A 19,321-nucleotide genomic window follows, 5' to 3' on the forward strand; every position below is an offset into this window, starting at 1 on the left:
GGCCGGACCCGCGCATGCGCACGAACGGCCCGGCGACGGCGGTGGGACCCGCCGCACTTTTTTTTCAAATTCGCGGGTCCCAGAAACCATTGCGCGCATTTGTAACGAATTTCCGTTCGAGTTTGGATTTTAGGCGCCATTTTCGAGTGAAGGACCCGGAGCCGAGACACCGGTAGGAGCGAGGCGGGGGGCGGGCGGGGGCGGCCGTCGCACGGTTTGCAGCCCTCTGCTCGGAGCACAGCCGCCGACAGGTAAAGGAGTTCCCTCCCGGGTCGGGTTGTCACACTTTTCCGTGCTGTCCCCCGATTCTGCCGGAGGCACAGGCCTGGAGCCCGAGCGGCCGAGTGCGGCGGAGGCGGTTGGGGGAGCTCCGCTGCCTGTCACCCCTCCCCCTCGGCCGCCGGGCGGCGGCTCCGGCGCCTCTTCCTGGGGGAGGCTGCGAGCCCGTCGGGGCCGGGGCGTCCCCCCCGGGCCTGCCCGTCATGCCTTCCGAAGGGGACCGCAGTCCTCCACAGCCTCTCCCGGGGACTTGGCACGGTTTCGACTGTTGGGCGGAACTCCGCCCCGGCCCGGGAGGGATGGACCCCCGCTGGCGCGGAAAGTGACCCATCCCGGGCAGACGCTGCCCGAGTCCCCTTTAACAGACAGCGTGTGGCGGGGGACTCCAGCCTTTCCGCTGGGGCGGAGAGGAGAAGAGACCTCGACACCCCCGACCGTCCGGGCGTCCGGACCTAAATGGCGGGGGGTGGGGGAGAGGAAAGCGGGTAACGGGTCCGCCGCTGGGCAGTCGCGGCTGCTCTAGAGACGAACTCTTCTCTGTAACTCGGAGCGCGAGCATCCCCAGCCCCGACGGCGTGGGAATGTCACCAGATGGCTTCCCGGAGCCGGGGGGCGCGTTTGCAGGCTTGAACTAGGTTTCCCCACTTCCCTGGGTGGTCGGAAACCCCGTCCCGCCCGGTCGCTCCCGCGGTGGTGGCTGTAGCCGCCCTCCAGAGGACCCGCTACCTGCTGCTAGCGGGGTCGGGGGACGCGCTGGCGGGTGGGGGTGGGTCACGGGCGGAGCCCGTCCTGCGGCCGCGGGGCTGACCCGACTCCCGGCTTTCTCCTGCCGCAGCCACGATGCGGCGGAAGGGTACCAAGCCCTCCGTCTGCCGCCAGGAGGGAGAGCCTCCGCCCTCCCCGGACAGCGACCACCGGGAAGAGGACCCGGAGCAACCGGACGGCGGAGCAGACGGCGCTGCAGCTGCAGGTGAGTGACCTGCGGGGACCCGCTGGGGTGGCCGGGGCGCGGGCTACAGGTTGACGTCGGAAGGTCGGTGTTGCCAGAAGTGCGGCTCCGGAAAGCCACTCTGCGGTTTTCAAAAGAATTTCAGGCAGTTTTGCTGTAACGGTTCTGGAAGGGATGAGGGTGAGCGGCAGGAGTTGTGGATTTCGGTGATGTTTGGGAGTAGCACTGACATCTTTATTGTATTTGGCTGAAAGCGGCACAGTCAGCCCACAGTTGTTGAGCGCCTCTCCGCCCCTAAACTGAACTGGATGTGATGCAGTTTGTGCTCTCCAGCCTCTGCCTTGGATTGCCCTTTTTGGTGCAATATTAATTTTTAGTTTTTAAAGTGCGTCGCGGGGGGTGTGGGTATATGCACATAGGCGAGGCTCACTCATTGTGGGTGCTAGGAACCGAACGCCAATCTCCTGCAAGAAAAAAAAAAACAGCTGGGCCCTGTCAATTGCCTTTAAGAGAAAAATTAATTTGAGAGCGTGCAGTATTCCGAGTGTAGAAAATAAGAGCCATTGTGAAACTCCTGTGGCCGTGTTACTGGAGCTTGTGAGTTGTCCGAAGTGCTCAGCCATGTGCAGTTGGATTTGCTGTCCTTTGGGTTGTGTCTCCTGTTTACTATAGAAAACAGGGACCCCTGCGATAGTCACAGGTTTGAATATTTATGGTGTGGTGTTTTTACTCCTCTAGGAAATATAGTGAATTTTATGACGGGGGTATTTCTTTTACGAATTTTACTTTTCATAAAACTAAGCTAAAAGATTATCCATCCCCGTGAGTTTAAGATATTTGTGTGGAAAATAGTTTCCTGGGTTTCATATGTAACATCACTCGATCCCCTTCTTTAAATAGACCTCCACCCAATTACACTAATGTAGGCTTTCGCCTCTTTGCCTTTCCGTTAACTTAGAGACTCCAGGTGAGGAACTTGATAACAGAAGTTTAGAAGAGATTTTGAGTAGTATTCCTCCACCCCCACCTCCAGCAATGGCCAGTGAAGCTGGAGCTCCTCGACTAATGATAACTCATATTGTAAACCAAAACTTCAAATCCTATGCTGGAGAGAAAATTCTGGGACCTTTCCATAAGGTATTTGCCCTTTTAAAGAACTTATAATACGTCTTTATTGCAAGATATTTCAGTTTTCTATCTATCCTGACTCTTTACACTGCCACACACACCCTAGTAGACACACATACAATATGTTCCTATGATTTCAACAGCAGGAATTAGTTTTTCTTTATCGGATATCTTTTCATCTCTTTAGTAATGACATTTTCATGTTGAATCTGTGTTTTTATAAGGGAATGTTTTCCCATTGGCTGTTGTAATGCCTTCTGCAAAATGTTGGAATTAGACTTTGAATATGGTTTTATTGAAGATACTTGTGCTAGAGCAGAGCATGCTGTAAGAACACTCAAAGTGGGTTTTTGGAGTATGTGGTTTCCCTCCGAGCACCAGCTCACTCTCATTCTTGGGGAGCTCTCCTTATGCTTAATTCTAAAGAGAAAGAAAGAAGAAAACTCATGTATATTCTAATAATGAAAACTTTTAAGTGCCTCTAGTTTTTTACTACAAATTAAGGTATTGGGTAGCTTAAAATTAATAGTTTTGATGTGATTATTTAAATTTAAACTTTTAAATTATTTTTATGCAGCGCTTTTCCTGTATTATTGGGCCAAATGGCAGTGGAAAATCCAATGTTATTGATTCCATGCTTTTTGTCTTTGGCTATCGAGCACAAAAAATAAGGTCTAAAAAGCTGTCAGTATTGATACATAATTCTGATGAACATAAGGATATTCAGAGTTGTACTGTAGAAGTTCATTTTCAAAAGATAATTGATAAGGTAAGAAATTATTTTCTATTTGCAACTTCAAGCAAGAAAAACAGCTGGGTACATTTTGTTATTGTAGGCCTGAATTGTTTCTTTACTATTTGTGTATAATTAAAGCAAAAGAAATATTGCTTCTGTGACCTTCAGCTTTTTGGAAGAAAACAGTGATTTTGGGGAACCCTGAGTGCTAAATAAACATTCATTCACTATAAATACAGACTTGATTTTCAAAGTTACATTTTTTATTGCTTTAGAATAAACATCTTTAAAATGTAATGGTTTACTGAGTTGCTATTCCCATTCTTTCAATGTACATTTGTTATTAATAGCAATGTGTGTATCTGTGTGATATAAAAGAACTTTTCTACGGTTTGAACTACTGTGATGCTTTTTTGAAATGGTAGGGGCCAAGCTAGCGTTTTTGTTTTCTAGAAATGCAGACAATTATAAATAATGACCAGATTATTTACATGGTTCTGTGGGGTTTTTTTCTCATCTATTTACTTATTATATTAGACACTTGGTTCAAAAAGCAACTGAAAAGAACCTACAAATAAGGAAATGCACATGATGAAGTGGTTAGATAATTTAGGTGGTGGGATTTTTTTTTTAACATAAAGAAATTACACAGAAGCATTTATCTTAATTTTGCTTCTTAATTCATTCTGTTAAGCACCTGAGTTAGAGAATAGAGAACTTGTGCTAAAGTAGATTAATTGCTTTCTTTTATTGGGTATATAATTGTGAAGTTTTTTTTTACGGTGTGTTTTGCTTTCAGTTGATGATAGGGGATGCTGTTCAGGAAGGTGCAAAGGGGTATCTTTTGTTGTACCACCCTACCCCTACTAAACCCGACTAACAGCCTGTACTCCCTGACAAGACCACCACCAAAAATGTATTTTCCCTTAATATGTTCCTTAAGTCATCTCTTTCTGTATAACTTTTTAACCAGTCAGCATAGTTATTAGTTTGAGTGAGGTCAGGTTGTTTTAGATATATCCGGACTTTTGTCCACCGTCCTTGGTTCTTATTCAAATATATTTTTTTGGCTTGTTTGGAGCTAAAGTTTTGTTTGCTGGATTTTGGCTTTTTGGTTTTAGAGATCTTTGAGAAAGAAACCGAACCACTTGGAGAAGTATCTAGTCCTCACTAAAGCAATGTTTTTGTTTTTATTTTTTTAATTTTAGAGCAATTGTCAGTTTGTGTACATACTTAATTCAGGGAAATAAGGACTAAATTCTTTATATACATGTATGACTGAATTTGTTAATTTAAGAAATATTTAGTCCATTGGATTAGTTTCAGTATAAATGAAATTTAGATCAGACCTGTGACTTTAATACCAACCGTTTTCTGGTTTTGTTTTTCCTAAAAACAGGAAGGGGATGATTATGAAGTTATCCCTAACAGTAACTTCTGTGTATCTAGAACAGCCTACAGAGATAACACTTCTGTCTATCATATCAGTGGGAAGAAGAGGACATTTAAGGATGTTGGAAATCTTCTGAGAAGCCATGGAATTGACTTGGACCATAATCGATTTTTAATCTTGCAGGTAAGTTCATAAACACTTCTAAGGTTCTTGGTTTTTAATTTTTGTTTTGTAATCAAGCTTGAAAGCATGTTCTTCTCTTTACTGAGTCCTGTGTTTGAAGCCTTAAAGTACTGTAGCAGCACATCATGGTTTACATGCTGTAGTCAAGATGCGAATCATTATTTGCTGCTCTAGAAATTTAAGGAAATTCATTCAGAATTTTATGGTTATCGTTGTATGTTCATTTTATGTTTTGATATTGGACATACTTGTTCCGCTCTAGCAGCACGTAAATATTGGCGTAGTGAAATAAATATTAAACACCAATATTATTGTGCTGCTTTAGTGTGACAGGCATACAGCAACTATCACTTCTGTTTGTATTTCCCTTTAAAATAACATTTTAAATGAGATCTTTTAATAGTCTGCCCTTTTTGTTTATTCTTGTTTTTCTCTAACATAAAAACTATATACTTTATATTTAACAAATTTCCCTGAACTCCTAATATAGTATTTTTAACATCTATAGTGTTAATAAAGGTTTGCTTAAAATGAGTCTTCTTTTGTTTACAGTGGCCTGATTTTTAAACCAGTAATGTTAGTATCATCTCTTAGAGAAGTCTTTTTTAAAAGAAAGTATAAAAATTAAGTGTCTGGTATTAATTTGATTTTTAATTTGAAATTCCTGTTTTGGTTTAAAGATAATTTTATTAAACCCTGTATTTTGTTGTTTGTTTCTTTACCCCCCCCCCTTTGGGAGTGTGTGTAAGTAAAAGTATGTCCTGCTAGTATAACTTGTTGCAAGGAAAATATTGTCACTGGGGAAAGGAGCTGTTGGTTGATTAGGTTTTTGTTTGTTTGTTTTTTTCGTGGTGGTAGGGTTTTGGTTAGTTAGTTTGTTTGTTTTGGTGAAGCTCTGCCTTTGTTAGGTATTATGAAATTCCTGTTTTGATTTAAAGATGTCTTATTCTTTTGTCCTCTCCCAAGCTACTAAGAGCATATAAAATTTAGAGAGATGTTGCTTATGTGGAGGTAGCTACTTCTATGTTCTATCATATGCTACTGATTTTAAAATAAGTTAGGAGTTTTGATTTAATACAAAATGTTTTGTTGTGAGGACTAAGTGTTCCCATTAATAATAATTTTTCACACTATATTCCTAAGGATTTTTTTTATTGTAAACATACATTATATAGAAGGCAAATAATAATTTTCTGGAATAACTTTTACTACCCTTAACTATCGGAACAGTGCATTTACAATACTTCAATGAACCACTTAAAAATAATTGAAAATAATCACATGCATGTAAATAAAATTTGAATTTATATAGATGTGTCTTAAGCCATGGGTGTTTTTGCTTTCTTTTTTAAATGAATTGTTTTGTGGATTTTCATATCTGGGAATTTAGCTTGATAACTATGAATAACAAGTTGTATTACTTTATAATACTAAATTTAATGATGGTAACATTTTTGTAAAGAATTATACTTACCATTTGTTTATTCTTTGCTATTTGCTTAACTTTATCCTGAAATGATCAGTTTTGTGCCAGTGCAAAATAAACTGTTTTAGGTTAAGTTTTTATGCAGCTTATTTATACAAGTTGATAATGAAAAAAAGTAATAAAGCAACTTCCCAAAGACATAAATTACAAAGTCGAGTTTATATTTAAAAATATGCTTCTGAAGTCCTTAAGATGCTTATTTGTCATTATCTGAACCCTTTTAGGTACCCTTACATTTTTATATTTACCAAATAATACTAACAGATTCAGTTTGATTTGGTTGGATTTAGATAAGAACTTTAGCAAGTTACCCTTTAGGAAGAAAAAACTGGACATTGAACTTAAATTTGAGGAAAAGTAGAAGTAGTGTTTGTGAGTTTCTCTTAGCTTTTTACCAAAATATTTGACTCTTAGACTAATAATAGACTTAAAGCTTGTGAAGATAAGATTATAGCTTCTATTTCATTCTTCCAATCACTAACATTTATCTTAAAAATTACCCCTGGTTAGGATGGTGAGAAAATTGACACAGTATCATAAGATCAGCATCCAAAACATAAGTATACAGACTGGACAGTAATGATGATTGCATCACTTGTAATATAAATTTAGATAAAGCAAATTTTTTAATATTAAAATGCACTAAATTTTAGAAATTGTTTTTAAAAGCTTTTCTGGTGTTATGGATTTGTTTTTTTAAGTAAGCATTTCTAGTATAAAAATCCATTTAAATTTTCAGTAACCGTTCTGATGTGTTTCTGAGGAGTGTGTGAAGGTTAATGTGAAGGTGGTTAAAGCCCTTTCTTTTCCCTGGATACTGGCAGACTGCTGGGCGTGTCCACTACAGAAGTAGTCAATTACAGTCGCCTGGCCATTGGTTTGCTTAGTTTTATATCTTACTGGAAAAGTTTGTGACGTTTTAAGACTATTAGTCCAAACAGGAAAGGTTTTATTAGTCTGTATTATTTCATAGGTGACTATTACTTAATTAGATTTGATTGGTTTGCTCCATTAGTTAATGCTTTTGCTCCATTCCTGTTAGAGAAATGGTAATCCTAGACTCATTACCTTTCAAGGTTACATTAATAAATGGGTGTGTTGGGAGTGGTTTTGTAAATTCCTTAAAAAGCAGAAATTGGAGTTTGTCAAAAATTTCTGTGTTTTGTCTTCATATTACAAAATAAAGCATTTTTGTTAATGTTTTCTACTCTGGAGAATTGATTAACCTAGATCTAAGTTATTACTCATGTTTTTTAATATACTTTTACAGTTGGCATGGCATATAAACTATTTGTTGTGATCTCTTAATCTGTAGAAATAAGAAATCTAAAATGGCAAATCTATGACTTAAGTTCCAAAAATATTTTTACTAACTAGTAATAACTTCAGTTTTCCAAAGGTGTCTGGCCCAGTGTCTCATCTATGGAAAACAAGCTAGGAAGCTGCCACTAAGCACCCAGAATAGATAGGAAAACTAACCACAAAGCATTCTTTTTTTACTTCTGTACTTTGGACAGATAATAACCTTGGGAATTTGGTTACTTGTCCTCTTGTAAAAATAAATTAGGATAAACTACTTGAGGAAGATAGAAGTTAACTTATAGTGTAGCAAATAGCAGGGAAAATTAAAATGATTTAGGAAAAAAAAAATTTAAAGAGCCCAAGGGATTAGAATATTCTTTGGTGATAGTCATTGTCTAGCACACATGAGGCTCTGGCTTGATATCTAATGTGTATGAGTGTTTTGCCTATGTGTATGCGTGTGTACTGTATATATGGTTGGGGCCAAGATGCTCAGGAGAGGCCATCAGAATCCCTAGAACTATAGTTATGGATGGTTGTGAGCCACAGTGTCAGGGCTGGGGATTGAGCCGGGGTCCTTTTAGAAGAGCAGTCAGTACTCTTAAATGCTAGGCCACCTCTCCAGCCCCCTCCCCATTTTAATGAAAGTAAAAGAACTAATTTCACTTCCAAGTCCTGGCATTTCAGATGTGTGCTGCCATAGCCGACTTTCTCTTAGATTCTTAAGTTCTAAGTGCCTGTAAGTAAGATTTTCAAAGAATGGTTTAACTGAATCACAATATCCTTGTTACCCAGCAAAGCCTTCATTAAGTTAGGGCTTAAGCACCTTTCTAATTTATTTTTCTCCCTTCTGTTGCTGGGGATCAAATGCAAGGCCTTCTGCAAGCACTCTACCACTAAGCTGTATACCCATTCCCGCTACTCTCATACAACAGTGGGGGGGGGGTTAAAATTTTGTTCAGGGGATGCTAGTGGCTGTGGCACATGCCTTTAATTCCAGAATGCAGACAGGCAGAGGCAGGAAGATCTCTGAGTTCAAGACCAGCCTTGTCTACACAGAAAAACCCTGTCTCAAAAAAGAAAACTTTGTTCAGGCACATGGGTTTATTCTCAGAAGTCAGAGGCAGAGACTGATCTCTGAGTTCTTGACCTATAGAGAGCGACCCTGTCTCCAAAAACAACAACAAAACCAAACTGTCCAGTATGCTTTTAAGCTATAGAAAGTAGCAATGACTAAGGGTGTGTGAAATTTTAACAGCTTCAGTTATAACAATTTGAAATGTCTTTTAGATATCACTATTGCACTATTATGAGATTTGTAACCTTGGTTTGAAAGAGTAGCCCTTTTAAGTTGAAGTGCTATAAACATTTTTTGGACAATGGGAAGAAAGCTCTTAGGTGGTTATTCTTGTTGCAGAGAACCTGAGATGGATGGCCAGCATCCAGTTTACAACTGCCTGTTACTGGCTCCAGGGGATTCAGCATCCTCTTCTGAACTGTGTAGACAGACACCTGCACTAATGCATGCCCAACTTAAAACCTTTTTTAAAAAAACTATTTCAGAGTGAGGCTGTGGTGGCGCATGCCTGTAATCCCAATACTAGGGAGGAAGAGGCAGGTGGATCTCTGTGAGTTCAAGTTCAGCCTGGTCTACAGAGCGTATTTCAGCACAGCCAGGACTGTTACATATTGAAAACCTGTCTTGAAAATCAAAAAACGAGAGAAAGAAAAGAGGCACTGGAGAGATGACTTAACAGTCAAGACGACAGAAGGGGGTACTACCTATATGTGGTACATAGACATATATGCCAGCACTACAATCTACACATAAAATAATAAAATGATACTTTTAAGCCACAACAGTCCTAAAAGAGATAAGTAAAAGCTTACTGGTTTTCCTTTATTCAATCAATAACTGGTCTTTAGGCTGAATGCAGTAGTAGGGTGTGGTCATGCTCTCCTTAAATCCTAAAACTCAGGAGGCAGAGGCAAGCAAATTTCTGTAAATTCAAGGCTAGCTAGTGCTGCATAGAGAGGAGAGGCTCTTTCTCAAAGAAAAACAAAAGCAGTAATACAATATAATACAATCTAAAGCATACTGTTGCCTGAGACTTGACTTGGAACTGTTTGGATTCATAAATGAACTTGTCTTTAACTTTATTAGCATGAGAAGAAATCAGCTCCACATCCTCCATTTTATTTCAGAAGGAACAATAATAAAAATGACTACCATACTTTCTCTGAAGCTAGGTTACTTCCTGATAACTATAGACACCTTCTAAAAGTAGTTTGGTCAGGAAACATGATACTACTTAAATGTGGGATGCTGGGACCAATCTCCAGTTTCACTGGACCCCATGTTTTGATTTTTTGAAAAATATAGACTTAATATCTTGTCATTTGACTCAAATGTGGGTTCTTTTGGCATTTTTTTCTTATTTTTCTTCACTTTTAAATAGACATTTAGATAATTCAACTTGAGTCAGGTACTATATTTTGTAAGTCATGGGTACTACTGAGCATTTTATAATGTGCAGCACTATAACCACAGCAAAATCATTGTGCCCAGATACCAGCAGTGCAACTGTTGATAAACTTTGCCTAAATAACTCTGAGTAAGACTGAAATTTGTACTATAATCCAAAGCTTTGGGCATACTTCAGTATGGGTCCTGTCTAAACTTATAATTGTGTAACACGAATAATAAAAACCTAGAGACAGATATTGGGGTTCAACCCGAAGACCAGAAAAGCAAAACAGCCAACCACTGGCTCTTACCTCTACCTCAGCTCAGACCAAAACTGGGCAATATTGTCTATTTTCAATTCTCAGATTGAGACTGGGAAGTGAGACCTGTCTCCTCCCATCTTATATTCTTTTCTAGTGCTGGAATTAAAGACGTGTACCACCACTGCCCAGCCTGTACAGCTAACTAGTGTAGCTGCTGGGATTAAAGGTGTGTGCAAACCACTGCCTGGCCTGTATGGCTGACTAGTGTGACTTCTTTGCACTGATCTTCAAGCAAACTTTATTTATTAAAACAAGTAATATACCACTATATAATTGTTGATTAGGGTTAGATGGGAAAGTACTCTGCATAAGTACCTAAGTAATATAATAGTAGTATAAATACAGGCATTTTGGTTTACAGTTTCACTCTCTACTTGGTGATCATGTGGTGCTGGATCACCAAAGTTCTAACATTGTGATGATGTATAAAAAACTATTTATATAAAACTGTTAGCCTTTAATCCCATAGCTCTTGGAAGGCAGTGACAGGTGGAGCTCTTCAAGTTCAATGCCAGCCTGCACTACCTATTAAAACCCTGTCTTAAAAATTAGCAAACTGCAGTAGTGACTAGATCATAAAATGTTAAACTACATTATTTTCCTTCAATACATTTTAGTCTAGTTCTTAAGGTTTAGTCATATGCTTATAAAAATGGGAATTACTAAAATATCTCAACATGTAATTCTTTTCTTGACCATTTAACTAAAAATAGGATTTTTCCCCCACTTGCCTGTTTATTTGCTATTGAGATGTTTAAAGAACAAATAGAATTTTCTACAGAATTTTCTTCACTTTCAGATTAATTGGTTACCTGGGAACCAACCTTAGGTGTTGATTATAGATTCTTCTTTTTAGGTAGTCAGAGATTTTAATTATAGTTCAAGGTTCATATATTGATTACAAACAGTTTTCCTCTGTAGCCTATAATAGTCCTGTTTGCTCTCTGTAGTAAGGGTGCTTAGAGGAAAAGATAATTTCCTTTTCCAGTTAAGACTCTCAGTTCAGAAAAACCAGAACATTAAGTTTTAGTCATCTTTTATGAAGTGGGTCACTTGTTAAACTTACTACTAGGGTTATAGAGAAGTTAGATAGCTACATAGATAGTGAAACTATAAGCTCTCTGGCAGGTTTCCTTATATAATATAACTATGAAGGGAATTTTTGAAAATTATTTTTCAATGAGAGATATTGATAATTGGTACCTTTTCAAATTTTGCTTAACAGAAAAATTTGTTTACTTAAGACTCCAGCACAGGGTGCCTTTGTTTTGGTATGTGCTGTCAGTCATTTTATAAGCTTATATATGAAAGGGGTTTTAGACCCTTGCATAAAACATCCTTAACCTGCCTGAAGAATATCATTTTAGTTGAGATTACCCTCTTCTTTCGGGAGAAATTTAGCTGTTGTATACAATGAGTGTGAATGTGACTCTCTTAAAGGGTGAAGTTGAACAGATTGCTATGATGAAACCAAAAGGCCAGACTGAACATGATGAGGGGATGCTTGAGTATTTGGAAGATATAATTGGCTGTGGACGGCTAAATGAACCTATTAAAGTCTTATGTCGGAGAGTTGAAATATTAAATGAAAACAGAGGAGAAAAGGTAAATGAATTTCCAGTAGACATTTATTGCCAATGAGAATGTCTTGTTTATCGATCAACTGTATTTATTGAGTTGAATACATACTTTTTATAATTCATGAAGAAATGTTTGGGGTTTTTTGTTTGTTTTACTGAACCCTCTATTTTTATACTAGCCTTTGGGTGAAATATTTTACTTGGTGTTTATGTTCCAAACTGATTTTATATATGAAATATGTTTTGACTCTTCAAATTTTGTAGTTAAACAGAGTTAAAATGGTGGAAAAGGAAAAGGATGCCCTAGAAGGAGAGAAAAACATAGCCATTGAGTTCCTTACCCTAGAAAATGAAATGTTTAAAAAAAAGAATCATGTCTGTCAATATTACATGTAAGTACTCTGGTCAACTTTGTATAAATTTCTAAGCATCAAAGCCTTCTTTTCTATAATACTGTGACGATGTAAATTATTCTGAAAGTCTCTAAGTACTAACTTTTTAATGTCATCTTTTAGTTGTGCCAGTTATGAATAATGATTGTGTGTTTGTGTGTGCACGTGTGCATTGCATACAGTAGCCCTGTCATTCAAGGATAGAACCTAACAGAAACCACAGGTAGTACTAAACCCTTATATATACTATTGGTGTCCTTCAGCAGTGCCACAACATCAGAGTAATCTGGGATGTGGTGCTGCTGTTTTAATTACTACTCTTACTATGCAAGGGTAGGTGAGCACCAACTCCCCAGGTAGGAAGACTACTTTAGGGATCATTCTCTCCTTCTACTAGGTGTCTCCAGAGGTCGAATTCAGGTAGCAGTTATGTCCTGCAAGCACCTTTACCTTCTGAGCCATCTCCCCAATCAATTGTGAAGTGGTTTTTTTTTTTTTTACAGTTTGGTGGGGGAGGGGTGCGTACATGCACAAGTGTGCACATATAGAAACCATAGCAAAATATGGAGTGTCTTCCTCTATCTCTCTCCACTTCATTCCCTTGTAGGGTGTTTCCCTAAAGCAGAAACTCACTGTTCCAGCTAGGCAGGCTAGCTACCATGCTCTCCACCCCTCCACCAATGGTCATGTTAAACAGCCCACTTAGTCATGGTGCTGTACAGTTTACTTGGGTGCAGGAAGTTCATACTCAGATCTTCATTCTTAAAAATCAAGTGTTCTCACTTAATTGAACCATCTCCTCAGCCTCTCTTTTCATGTTTTATGCTCTTTGCATTATTAAGAAGTATAAAAAGAGTTAGTGAACATAAGCATAATGATACCTTACAGTTGATAACCATTATGGCTACTAAGTGACTATAAGGTTGATATGCACCTGTTGGTATGCTGAATAAAACAAAGATTAATAATGATAGGCACTGTGCAATTTAAAATTGTTTATTTCCGTAATTTATCATTTAATATATTCAGATGATAGTCTACCACAAGTAACTGAAGCTTTGAAAAACAAAAACATGAAATACTACTATACACTGTTGAATGATAGATCTAATTTATTGACTGAACCAATTCTCTCTAGCCTTAACCCATTTCCATAGCCCTAGCTTGCTATAAATTGATGAATATTTTAGAAGCAGCTGATTTTACTAATGTTACTTTACATTCTCTAATTTTCCCCTTTAGTTATGATCTGCAAAAAAGAATTGCTGAAATGAAAACCCAAAAGGAAAAAATTCATGAAGATACTAAAGAAATCACTGAGAAGAGCAATATGCTTTCAAATGAAATGAAAGCTAAGAATTCAGCTGTAAAGGATATAGAAAAGTAATAATCTTTGGGAAAATACCCAAAGTATTTAAATTCATTTTTTTCACTTGTGTCTGAATGTAATACATTTCTCAGTAAATAGCTCTTTTAGGCACCACCACCCCCTGTACCTAACTTAATGTTACAGAGTGCCCAACAGTCATACAATAAGAAATGCCTTTCCCCTTAAAAAACTTAAGACATGCGCATTTTACCTGACCCATTAGCCCTAATAATTTGCAAATTTGATTTTGAAATAGAATTTTGGTTTGTTTAGGTAGACTTTAAAAATTACCATGGCTCTATTTTGTGCCAGCTTTCAAATGACAATAGTATCCTTAAGTAAGTTTCATTTATTTATTTTTTATTTATTTATTTTCATTTATTTTTTGCTTTCAAGATAAGGTTTCTCTGTAGCTTTGGAGCCTGTCATGGAACTAACTCCTGTAGACCAGGCTGGCCTCAAACTCACAGGAGGCCTCTGCCTCCCAAGTGCTGGGATTAAAGAAAGGTATGCACCATCACCACCACCAGGCACTCATTTCTGAATTTTTATGGGCAAATTGTTATATAGCTGAACATAAGGAACACAAGATGGCTCTCCTGGTCTTAAAAAAAAAAAAATGTAATGTCTTCAGCTATCAGGGAAAATCAGCTTAGAAGTTTTAGGATTTTAATTAATAAGAGTCTTGACATGTCTATAGATGAAATATACTAGAAAGACTTATATCTATGACTAATAATTTACTTTCTTTGATAGGAAACTTCATAAAGCTACAAAATTTATTGAAGAGAATAAAGAAAAATTTACACAGCTAGATTTAGAAGATGTTCAAGTTAGGGAAAAATTAAAACATGCTACCAGTAAAGCCAAAAAGCTGGAGAAACAACTTCATAAAGATAAAGAAAAGGTAGGTATTGGAAGAAATCAATTATTCAAGTCTAAATACCAGATTTAATTTTTTTCCCCAAGTTTGCTTGACTTTGGATCCCTAAGAAAATAAATTGGGATATTTTGTCTGAACACAATTTTGTCCCAAGGGTTATGTTATACATTACAAGTTTTAGAGCTTACATTAATAATAGTCATCTACGTAATCAACAGTTCTGTTTTGATGGTGGTAATAATTTTCTTTTCCCTCAAATAGTAGTTTAAAGGAGTTTTTAGGTGTTTTATCTTTTTTTGTTTTTCTTTTTTTGGAGATAAGTTCTTGTTATTTGACACTAGTTGGCCTGGAACTCGCTGTATGGACCAGGCTGACCTCAATCTAACTTGGATTCTCCTGCCTCTCTGCCTACTTAGTACTAGAAGATATTTAATTTAGATATTAGAGTTTTTAAAAACACCTGCCCCCCCCAAACAAACAATCATTTACTTCTGTGTCTGCACATGTGTGCTATTGCATATATCTGAGGTCAGAGGACAACTTAAGGGAGTTGGTTCATTGATTTAAATTAACCTTGTGGGTCTCAAGAAACAAACTCAGGTCATCAGGTTTGGTGGTAAATGCCTTTACTCATAGAGCAGTTTTAGTGTCATAGAAACTTCCAGTGGAGTCAGCAAAAAGAAAAGGCTTATAAGTGACAGACTATCTATTCTGGAGTTAAAGTTTTAAAAGTGAATTTTGTGGCCTGAATAAATGGCTTAGTGAGCACTGACTATTACAGATGACCTGAGTTCAATTCCCACATCCTCATGTCATCGCAAGCTGTCTATTACTCTCTTCTCAGATGCCTGTTTTGACATCTGCAAGCATTGCACACATGTGCTGGATAGACAGCTCCTACATCTAAAATTAGAAGAAAATCTCAACCCCCCCACCAAAAAAAAAGTTTAGACCAGAATGTAGAAATGCCTATTTGGGCTAATCTAGTATCTCTCAAGCTCTAGTCATTGCTTTATCAGAGATTAATAGACAACACCCAAGACTCAGTTTCTACTTGACCCTTAAGGATTTTCCAAATACATTTGTATTGACTATAGCTTAACAAAGGTTTTTATGTAATAGTGAAAAACAAAAAAATAATGTGGAGTAATGCTCAAATTCTATAAAGACATTAGCTTTTTATTTTTTAGGATTTTTTTTTTATTATTATGTGTGAGTGTGACAGTGCCAGAAAAGGATATTGAAGCCCCTAGAGCTGGACTTAACAGGCAGTCGTGAGCAGCTGGGTAAGGCAACTGGACTTAGATCCAGAAAAGAAGAAAGTACTCTTAACTGCCAAGCCAGCTCTCCAGCCCTGAGGCATTAGTTTTTAGGAGTAAAATGTCGATGTATGATCACTACCTGAAGGTGTTTTAGATAAAATAGTAACTCTACATAGTACCTCTGGAAGGTTAAAGTTCGTAAAAATGTCTTACTATTGGGTTAAGGGAGCAAACAGATAATTTGTTGTGTTGTCTTCAGATAACTATAATAGAGATCCTAAGAAATACTTCTTCAGGTAAATTTTAATAGTATTGGGTACCCTCGGGAATATATTTCCATAACCTTAATTTGTTTTATAATCCCAGGTTGAAGAGCTGAAAAGTATACCTGCCAAGAGTAAGACTATCATAAATGAAACAACAACTAAAAGTAGTTCTCTTGAGAAAGAAAAAGAGAAAGAAGAAAAGAAATTAAAAGAGGTTATGGATAGCCTCAAACAGGAAACACAAGGGCTTCAGAAAGAAAAGGAAGTAAGTCTTTGTCAGTGATGGTTTTGGTGTCTTTTCCTAACTTGACTGTTGTTGCAATAACATCCAAAGGTGAGCATCTGGAAATAAGTTTAAGCCTAGTGCAGTGGTCCTTGGCTATATTATAATGTCAGCTATCTGGAGAGGAGTTAGAGGCAAAGTTATGTTAGGTAACAAGACTGTATCTCAAACTGTTGAACCTTTTAGGTTAACATTTTAAATTTCAGTCTACACTGTTTTGCCTTTTCTGTTTTCTCTTTTTGAAAGATAAATGTTAAATGAAGAATTTATGATAGAAAATATGAAGCCAATACTTTGACATATAACCATTCTGTGCAGCCATATTTTCTTATTTAATTTATTTTGAGTTTTTTTTTTTTCTTTTTTTTTTTTCTGTGTATCTTTTACCCTTGTTACTGATAAGGCTATGAATGAAATTACAATGATACAAAACTTTTTCAACATAAATACATTTGAGGAAACTTTCTGATATCTGGTAATGTAGAAACAGTATGGAATCTAGACTTAAGTTCAAGGCTTTCCTTAGTTACTACCTTTTAATTTCTGAAATTAGCATGCTAATACCCACTTGACAAAGCTCATATGACATCAATTAGGAAAGAATTGAATAGTGTACAATGACAACTAGACTGTGTTAATCTATTCCGCCTACAAGAATTATTGATGCCTACTATATTTACGGACTCTACTTTCATAAATTGATCTCAAGAAGTATAATTTTCATTTTGGTCTAAGCTTGAAAATAAAAATTTTTGTATTTAATGAACTCATTTTTATAGGATCAAGAAAAGGAACTTATGGGTTTTAACAAATCAGTAAATGAAGCACGTTCAAAGATGGAAGTCGCTCAGTCAGAACTTGATATCTATCTCAGTCGACATAATACAGCAGTGTCTCAACTAAGTAAAGCAAAGGAAACTTTAATTACAGCTTCTGAGACTCTCAAAGAAAGGAAAGCTGCCATTGGAGAAATAAACACAAAACTCCCTCAAACTCAGCAAGAATTAAAGGAGGTAAATTTTTGCTTCTATATTTCATCTAAACATTTTCAACCCAGTTATATGTGTAATTTTTGTTTTTGTTTGTTTGTAACATTGGGGTTTAAAGTGATTGGCATATAGAAATTTTTTTCAACATAATCTCCCAAGAGAAAGTATTTCAGTGTTTGAATGGACTGATAATTAACTCTGGTAGAGAGCTTCTGGAGCATGCATATGACCCCAGGTTCCATCACTAATACATCCCCCAAAAAAGGAATGCAAGGAGACAAACTATACTGTCTCCAAAAGCAAGCAATAAATAACCACTGTCACAATCCCATGGGAAAAATTTAAACAGATTTCTCAGACTGGGTATGTAGTTTAGTTGGTAGAGTACTTGCCTTGGGAGCATGAAACCCTAGTTATGACCACCAGCACCACTTAAAACTAGAAATGTCACTACACCTCTAACCTTAAAGTTTCTTAACAAAGTTTATCCTCATACTGCCAAGGTGATTATTTGAGGAACTGGAGAAATGGCGTAATGGATACCGGAATTGATGCTCTTAAAAAAGACTAGTCCCCATCACTCACATAGGGTGGTACATGACTGCCTTTGACTCTAGGTTTAGGGGTTCCAGTACTTTTCTGGACTCCAGGGGCACACACACACACACACACACACACACACACACACGTATACATAATTAAAAACAAGTTGGGCTTGTTTGTTTAAAGATGTATCTATTTTATGTATATGAGTATTTCATGTGCATTTACATCTGCACATCAAAAAATCAAAAGTTTCCTGATGTGTAAATTTTAAGTGTAATTTAAATTATATCTAGTGAGTATTTTTTGGATTGTTTTATCTAAAATTTGACCTTTTACTTTATGCCTATCTAATAAGGAATGGGGAAAATAGTTAGATAAGATGGTTTCTAAATTGGAAATTGAGATACTAAAGTATCTGAGTGTGTGGCTCCTCTGTTAGTAGCTATCCCAATCATCTTTCCCACCTCTATTTAGGAACTGTGCCTTTTTGTTTTGTTGTTTCTTAGCCAAACATCTGTAACATAACAATGGTACTTGCCCAGCTACACATACCTGGATCTGGTTTTGTTTAGGGCAGAACTTGAGAACTGGTAGAAACTTCCACCTGTGGGGTGCCAGACTGGGGTTTTTATACCTGTAGCTACTTTAAGAGAAGCTGGATTCCCTCTTGCTGACCCAAATAATTTTCATTTCTTTTAAAATAGGAAAGGTTCATCTATATTTTCAAAGCCAGGCCAAAATAGCAACATTAAAGCTGAGTGCCAGTTTTTATGCAATTTTTGGGCCTCTCTTATTGTTGAAGCATTATAAATAGTTTTCTGCTGTTATTGGGTGTATCTAAGATTGAATGCTTATAGGTTTTATTTTGTTCTCACTTTTAGAAAGAAAAAGAACTTCAGAAGCTAACACAAGAAGAAATAAACTTGAAAAGTTTGGTTCATGATCTTTTCCAAAAAGTTGAAGAAGCAAAGAGTTCCTTAGCAATGAATCGAAGTCGAGGGAAAGTACTTGATGCGATAATTGAAGAAAAAAAATCTGGCAGGATCCCAGGAATATATGGAAGACTGGTAAAGTAGATTATATTTTACCCAGAAAAGACATTATAAATTATATTCTTAATTTGACTTCAGTATATATTGTTACTTTGCCTAAAATAATATTCAGTTTTTACTTGAAGGCATGACTGCACAGACAAAATATTTTGCCCTTATAGGTCTGTTGTCGTTATTTATGTAGTTTTGAGCTGTTTATATTCATGTTATACATTACTCTTCTGCCCCAGTCTTTCCAAAACTAACCTGAGAATATTTTTGAGTCAGGACTTCATGTAGCTTAGATGGACTTTAAAGTAACACTGTAGCTAAGGTTGACCTTGAACTTCTGATCTTCTGATCTTGCCTCAACTTCCTAAGAGCTGGGCATTTGCCATCATACAAGAAAAGTTTTTTTCAAAAATATTAATTTAGAAGTTGGTCTTGATGGTGGTGCACGTTTTTCTTCTTCTT

General features: G+C 37.2%; 1 protein-coding gene across 2 annotated transcripts in view; it reads left to right on the forward strand.

Moving 5' to 3' along the window:
- The first annotated feature begins 103 nt into the window (after nt 1-103).
- The window catches only part of Smc4 (structural maintenance of chromosomes 4), a 32,137-nt gene continuing 12,919 nt past the window's right edge, over nt 104-19,321 (forward strand). Inside the window, exons 1-12 of one of the 2 annotated variants that reach the window (XM_013348910.2) lie at nt 104-251; nt 1,115-1,249; nt 2,187-2,365; nt 2,934-3,125; nt 4,492-4,668; nt 11,687-11,851; nt 12,091-12,218; nt 13,461-13,601; nt 14,344-14,494; nt 16,099-16,263; nt 17,061-17,294; nt 18,698-18,883. In XM_013348910.2, coding sequence (XP_013204364.1) covers nt 1,120-1,249; nt 2,187-2,365; nt 2,934-3,125; nt 4,492-4,668; nt 11,687-11,851; nt 12,091-12,218; nt 13,461-13,601; nt 14,344-14,494; nt 16,099-16,263; nt 17,061-17,294; nt 18,698-18,883 — 1,848 coding nt within the window. In that variant the 5' untranslated portion in view covers nt 104-251; nt 1,115-1,119. The remainder of the gene's footprint in view (nt 252-1,114; nt 1,250-2,186; nt 2,366-2,933; nt 3,126-4,491; nt 4,669-11,686; nt 11,852-12,090; nt 12,219-13,460; nt 13,602-14,343; nt 14,495-16,098; nt 16,264-17,060; nt 17,295-18,697; nt 18,884-19,321) is intronic. The other variant, XM_005344095.3, reaches the window with a different exon arrangement.

The sequence above is a fragment of the Microtus ochrogaster genome, chromosome 1 (genome assembly GCF_000317375.1).
Source record: "Microtus ochrogaster isolate Prairie Vole_2 chromosome 1, MicOch1.0, whole genome shotgun sequence".
Taxonomy (NCBI): domain Eukaryota; kingdom Metazoa; phylum Chordata; class Mammalia; order Rodentia; family Cricetidae; genus Microtus; species Microtus ochrogaster.